The sequence below is a fragment of the Coptis chinensis genome, chromosome 1 (assembly GCF_015680905.1).
Source record: "Coptis chinensis isolate HL-2020 chromosome 1, ASM1568090v1, whole genome shotgun sequence".
Classification (NCBI taxonomy): domain Eukaryota; kingdom Viridiplantae; phylum Streptophyta; class Magnoliopsida; order Ranunculales; family Ranunculaceae; genus Coptis; species Coptis chinensis.
In genome coordinates this window covers 35,460,764-35,468,105 of record NC_141456.1, presented here as the reverse complement: position 1 = coordinate 35,468,105, position 7,342 = coordinate 35,460,764, and the positions used below count along the sequence as shown (strand labels likewise).

The window sequence follows — 7,342 nt, the reverse complement described above, 5'->3', positions numbered from 1 at the left end:
CATATCATTCTATAATATAATTTTGATTGTAATGATTACATGTCCAATTACATACTCCCTATTGTCTGCATATGTCGTTAACTAGAACCACTTACCACGTCCTAACCAAACACGCACCCAAAATGCCAAACCTTTTGACATACACTCTCTTCCTAGTTGAAATCGTACATATGAATGCTCTACTCTTAGCATAGTTTAGTTTGTAATATGTTGGTGATGGCAAAATAGATACTCAAGAGACTAGTCAAAATTGAGTGACCATTTCTTTAGATTAAATCGAATTCATAAAGCGACTAAGCAAGAGGACCACATGCATTATCTCAAGTTACGCACATACATGCATTCCTTCAAAATTATACATACATGACAAAATTCAATTGATAAATTCATTTCCAGAAGTAATCGTGTATAATTCGAGATCCTGCACAAAAAAAAATTATATGCTAGGTTTTCGGTTTAGGGCCTATATACAGTCTATAGCCTATAGCCCTATACCAAGGACCAAAATATCGAATTCGGTGAATATCTCGATGTACCAAAAAACCTATATATATCGGAAATATCCGAGATATTCATTTTTGGCTTTTGTTGACCAGTCAAAATTTTGTTTGGTATGTCGATGTATCGGATATATTGTCTATTATATTGGAAATAAAGTCAATATATCAGTCAAAGTCAACAATATTCGGTCAAAGTCAACAATATCTGTCAAAGTCAAAAATTTATATCGTATATATCGGTCGATATATATCGGTATATTTGAAATTGCGAAATATATCGAGAAAAAATAGATTCAATATTCGGTTGAGATATATCGGGTATTTCCATCTCGGTGTACCCAAAAAATGATATATATATATATATAAAATATATATATATATATATATATATATATATATATATCTCGATATCAATTATTTTGGCTCGTTCAATTACATACCCTTTTATCAAGTAGACTATGAACAAGGCAACTAAGAAGGAAAAGATGGAATTGGAGAAAGTATGTCATCGAGCTCCAAGTGCAAAACGAGTCGAGTAGGGAGCCGTGGTTGAGCTCGAGCTATTAGTAGCATTGGACGAAGTCGAGCTTCAACTTCAATATTAAGCTCGAAGTCTAATTCGAGTCAAGCTTCTGCATGTGTGAGTCGAGCTTCTGAGTATAGCAAAACTCGACTCGGGTACTCGGGTAGCTCGATGACCAGCCCTAGAATATTCTTTGTGGCCACAATTGGACTATGAACAATGATTGTTCATAGTCATGAGCTATGAACATTCTTTGTTCATATCACAATTGGACTATGAACAATGATTGTTCATAGTTCGGTAGCTATGAACACTCATTGTTCATAGCTATTCATAGTCCAATGAGTGTACTATGAACAATCAATGTTCATAGTCATGAACTATGGCCATACGAGGCAATAATTCATAAAATATCGATCTCGGTTTGCTAAAAAACAGGCATATATGATATATCGTCATATTTCGCTGCAGTGCAGGACTATAACATAATATATGTCATACGTCAAAGTTATGTCACTCCCTGTGACATAATACATTGACTTTTTCATATTCGAACTCTATCATGATGGGCGGACACATTGGTGCGTGTATGGCACCAATGGTGTCATACCCCAAACTCAATCTCACATTTGGCTCTGTTCGACTCTTTAGCCAAAAGAAGAATTTCAACATATGTGATCCCACCGGCAACAATTTTGTGCGCATGAAGAGTTAAATGGAAGAGCCGAGTAACATGTTAAATGTCCGATCAAAACGGTGAGTGGTTCAAACAATTACACCTAGGCTATATGATCCCTGACAAATAAGGCTAAATCTATGGTGCGCAGGTCGTATGGTATGCTATCAAATCTGGGCCACTCATACCAAGGCCCACATTACCTGCGACACCATACATCTCGCGCACTAAAGACATGCTCGACAAATAAAGATAGAGAGTAAAATCATTGCATCTATGGTCTCTTGGGGCCTGCGCACCATACATCTTGCGCACTGAATACATGCTCTAAGACGGTATATATACAGAGGAAATTAATGATAGAGAGTAAAATCTGTTGACTTTAGCTCTACTTTTAAGGGGATAGGGAGCCATTGAGTATGCCATCCTCTAGGCTTAAAAGAGAAGCATCGGTTTTTGTGTTAAATAGGTTGTTAGATTCAAATATCAAATGAGAGCTTCCTGAACACGCCACGGGAATGGATAGGACAAATAAGTTTAGGTATTTGTTATTGACGGACCCCAATTTGTGTTGGGCAGACTCCTAAAGAAAAAACTATTATTACAAGTATGCCATTGGTCTCAAAAAATCTAAAAAAAAACAATTATTACAAGTATGCCATTAGTCAAAAAAAAAAAAGTTGAATTGAAAACCCAAACTTAAACGACCGGCTAGGTCGTTTTGGACTAAGTCCCAAACGGTGTGGCCAAGTCGTTTGGGACTTAGTCCAAACGACGGACAGTCGTTTGGACTAACGGTTGAGTTAGAAGACATGCTCAAATATTAAATGCAGAAAACTTCTAGGCATTGAGAGAACCTCTTGAGAGAATATTAAAGGTATTTGTTACTGACGGACCCCAATTTGTGTTGGGCAGACTCCCACAAAAGAAACTATTATTACAAGTGTGCCATTGGTCCCAAAAAATCTAAAAAAAACAATTATTACAAGTATGCCATTGGTCCCCAAAAATTGAATTCGAAACCCCAAACTTAAACGACCCGTCTAGGTCGTTTGGACTAAGTCCCAAACGACTTGGCCACACCGTTTGGGACTTAGTCCAAACGACCCGGCCACACCGGTAACGAGCCCAAAAAACAGAACTTTATATTTTTTCAAAGTCCAAATCCCAAACGACATGGCCACACTGTCTGGACTCAGTCCAAAACAATGTGGCCATGTCGTTTGGGATTTGAACTTAGAAAAAAATGGCCACACCGTTTGGACTTAGAAAAATCCCTAACGATATGGCCACACCGTTTGGACTAAGTCTAAATCCCAAACGACATGGCCACATCGTTTGAGATTTAGTCCAGACGGTGTGGCCATGTCGTTTGGGATTTGAACTTTGAAAAAAATATAAAGTTATGTTTTTTGGGCTCTTAACCGGTGTGGCCGGGTCGTTTGGACTATGTCCCAAACGGTGTGGACAAGTCGTTTGGGACTTAGTCCAAACGACCTGGACACATCGTTTGAGATTTAGTCCAGACGGTGTGGCCATGTCGTTTGGGATTTGAACTTTGAAAAAATATAAAGTTCTGTTTTTTGGGCTCTTGACCGGTGTGGCCGGGTCGTTTGGACTAAGTCCCAAACGGTGTGGCCAAGTCGTTTTGGGACTTAGTCCAAACGACCTATCCGGTCGTTTAAGTTTGTGGTTTCGAATTCAATTTTTTGAGGACCAATGGCATACTTGTAATAATTGTTTTTTTAAAGATTTTTTGGGACCAATGGCACACTTGTAATAATAGTTTTTTTTGTGGGAGTCTGCCCAACACAAATTGGGGTCCATTAGTAAAAACTCCACACTTGAAATTAAACCCACTCGAAAGGACAACAATGGAGAGATCTACTTCACATGGAAATAACAACAACAACAACATCCAAACCAACAACACCAACAAGGACATGCCAGCAGAAATTTGTGAAGAAATTGTCAAACGTGCTCCACTTCCTTTTCTAAAAAAAGCCAATTTAGTATCCCGAAAAATGGGCAGTCTTTACAAGTTCAACTTCCTTCACCAAGGAGCCTTGGCGTTGATGACGGGATCTTTTCTTGGTTACATCATAAATGGCGCAGACAAAAGGGAACGCCGATATCTTTTGCTTCAAGCATTGCAAACAACCCACCAATTCCATTTCCAAGTTTGGACTCGGACCATATGGTACATCGGTCATTGCCTCGTCAATGGAAGGTATTGTTCTCTTGAACACACCTTATGAAAGATACCAACAGTTTTACATATGCAAACCAACGACTAGAAACGTTCATCGCCTAAATAATCGTAGGAACAAATTCTACACTGAAAGTGTGGGCATGGTGGTGAATTCTGTGGAACCTTTGCGATTCAAAATTGTTAGTATTTCAATACCGAGGTACGATTCTGTCCGGCCTTCCCGAGAGAACAACAGGAAATTATGTATCTATCGTCATGTTGAATTATTTGATTCCCAAGTTGACAAATGGAAAAGGTTGGACAATCTGGAGTTGTCTGTTAATAATCATGAACGCATTAACCCGAAGGCCGGAGTTGTTGCAAATGGAATTCTGCATTGGTCTCTTTGGCATGCAGGAATATTGGTTTTTAACATTCGCCAGGAGCAATGGACAAGGATTAGGCTACCGGAGACTGAACATCCATTTGAAACTTACAAGTTGTTTCTCTATGATGGCTCCGTAGCTGTTATGTTTTCCTTTTGGCCAGTGGGCAACACGTTTACTCGAAAAATATTTGAACTATTGGTTTTGCGCGATGCGAGAACACCCGATTGGAGTGAACCCAGGAGGTTTATATTGTATGATAGTTTCCGCCATGCAAATTTTGTCGACCTACTGCCATCAGACATTGGAGTTTTCAGTTGGAACAACAAGATCATATGGTACAGTTTCATGGAGAATAAGGTCCTATCAGAGCAAATAATCCCATCAAGTGGCATTCAGTCCATTTTCCCATTCCTGTCAGACTTTGCCGAAATCCAATTTAACTAGTCGTTTATATATGTAATTATTTAGCCATTATTTATTTCCTGTTAGCCAGTACGTTTTAATAGACGGGGGTACTTATGTATCAAGAGCAGGAAGCACTGCATTGTGTTATGGTTCTGTTAAATTATTACTTATTAAATTAATTTCATAGTTATGAGCTATGAACAATGAGTGTTCATAGTCCATATTGTACGTACTATGAACTACAAACACTAATCGTTCATACCTCATTGTTCATATGAACAATCATTGTTCATACCTATTTGGGGTATGAACATTGATTGTTCAACCTCACTGTATAAGCTGTGCACAACATTATATAACAGAGAAAGTTTATATACGACATGTATATATGTTGCGCACATTAATCGTATAATTTCAGAAAACTGTTTCGAAACTCATGAGTGGTTGCTTTCGGATTGGACAATGTACTGACATTTTGCGATCTCGCTTTTACATATTTTTTTTTTACTTTTTAGATTGTATTCCATTATTGTGATAGTTTTTGCCTTATTGCTATGAAATTCACCTCCTTCCGGGGAAGAATGTTTTTTGCAGAAAGTACCAGAGGCATGCGGTGCCACACTACAATCGCTAGTGTATCATCGAAAGTACCATATTTGAAACATTGTTGGGGAACAATGCAAAAGAGAATAAAAAACTCATTGGTGTATCTTCTTTAAACATTTAAAATAGAAATGGAGTATGATGGTCAATATAAAAGAAACTCTACATTGTTATCGCAAAATGGTATACGTACACATCCCAAGTAACACCATGCCAAAAAGTACAAGGGAACAAAGATCAGTACAACTTTCCTTTCTAAACAAGCTGGACTTCTTGCTCCATCAGAAGTATAAATTAGTTAAAAGTCCCAAAAAGATCTATGCACAATAGCCAAATGACTTGCCGTGAAGAGGCAATGACTATTTCACCAAATGGGAAGAAAATACACAATTTGATATGGCAATGCAATGGACAAATGAGATGAACAGTGTTCTTATCGATACATTCCATAACAAGCTACTTCTAGGTGATAAGAATGAGAATGGATTTCTTCCAATACCAAAAGAGCGTGCAAAGGATCGACTTGACTATTAGTCATGTAGCAAATGCAAAGGATCGACTTGACACACGGTGAAGACCCTAGCCTAGACTGATTTTTAGAACAGTGAACATATTCCATTGCCAAATGCCTTGCTGCCCATTTTGCTAGTTCATGGGCTTGGCTATTAAGATTCCTAGGAATCCAAAAGAAGTTACAGGGAGAACAACTATCTAGAACACTGATGGTGGCCTTGACAACCGCTTGCATCCTCCAGTTGGCTTTCTCTGGGTTTAGTAATCTCAGGATCACTTGATGGCAATCTCCTTGTAGTCTGACAAACTTGATCCCTTCTTTCTTTCCCAGCATCGCCCCCACCTCAGCAGCCATGTACTCAGCCTCTTAAGGAGATCCCGCACTGAACTCCTTGCAAGCTATTGCCACTATCCTCCCATCTCCATCCCATAGAATGGCTCCAGCAGCTCCCTCCTTAGTATCCCTGTAATTTGGTTTGTTGTGCCTCCCAAAATTTCAATATCGTAGTCCTCCTTCCACAAAACTGCCAAGCCCCCTTTACTACCATCAGCATCCACACAAAAGCTTCTCCCATATTTAATCATCTTCCCTACAACTGCAATCCTTCTACTACCCACCTTTGTTTCCGCTAAACATATAACATCCGGCTCGTGTTATCAGATGTGGCCCTCTAGAGATTGAACTGCCGTGTTGGTGCAAATTCCACGGCAATTCCAGGCCATCATTAAAACAGAATTTGTTGAGGAATAGCCATAGTAAAAGTCCCCCCAATTTTCACTCTCCGGCTACCTTCTCCTAGCTTTTCGAGAATCTTGGCTTGGGGTAAATCCTCGATGCACTGGAACGTATTAGATTTGCAGTCCTCCCATGGTTCGTCCTCCTCAAACTCCCCCTCTTGATTCATCCGGGTATCAGGATTATCCTCCGTCTCACTATTACTCTCCTCATCACTTGTGAGAAGATTGATGACAGTAACCATTTTTACCTTTGTTTCCTGAAAAGATCCTACTTTACCTTTGAAAGCCAAGCTTTTAAAATTCCTCTCATCCTTTCCATAGTCCACCACCGAGATTTTGTCATCTTCCGTTGCATTCTCTCTTTTCACCCTGGTTTCCAGAAGAGCGCGCCTAATCGCTGTTTCATTATTTATCTTTTCCTCTCTCCTTGTGTATCTCCGTTTCCATCTAGTATTTTCTTCAATCTGATTACCATCACCCAGAGGGAAAGGGCATTGGAGATCCTTGATTTCCAAAATTCTCACCATGATTCTTAGAAAATCAAGATCAAAGCTCAGAGACGAAGTGAATTTTTCTTTTTTCTGGTTCGGGGATAAGATAAAGAAACGACCTTTGTTGGTGCATTGAAAACGGAACAAAATGACTTGAGATGAGTGCCTGGCTATCCTACCTGGGGATACTCAAACCGTTTCCAATTCCCAGTGAGGGGGCAACTAGTCCACTGCTCCTGTTCATTTCCCTTGGCCACTTACCATTCTCCCAGAATTCAAATAGACTCCCAAAAGATGAATCATGTATGTACGA

General features: G+C 39.3%; 1 protein-coding gene across 1 annotated transcript; it reads left to right on the top strand.

The window, feature by feature from the left end:
* Positions 1-3,805: 3,805 nt before the first annotated feature.
* LOC147523694 (uncharacterized) lies at positions 3,806-4,723 on the top strand. The gene has a single exon (XM_086572020.1). It carries the CDS (start codon positions 3,806-3,808, stop codon positions 4,721-4,723), a length of 918 nt encoding a protein of 305 aa, XP_086428146.1.
* Positions 4,724-7,342: the final 2,619 nt, after the last annotated feature.

Coding starts and splice junctions, on each gene's coding strand:
- LOC147523694 (XM_086572020.1), top strand. CDS start 3,806: ATGGCGCAGACAAAAGGGAACGCCGATATCTTTTGCTTCAAGCATTGC.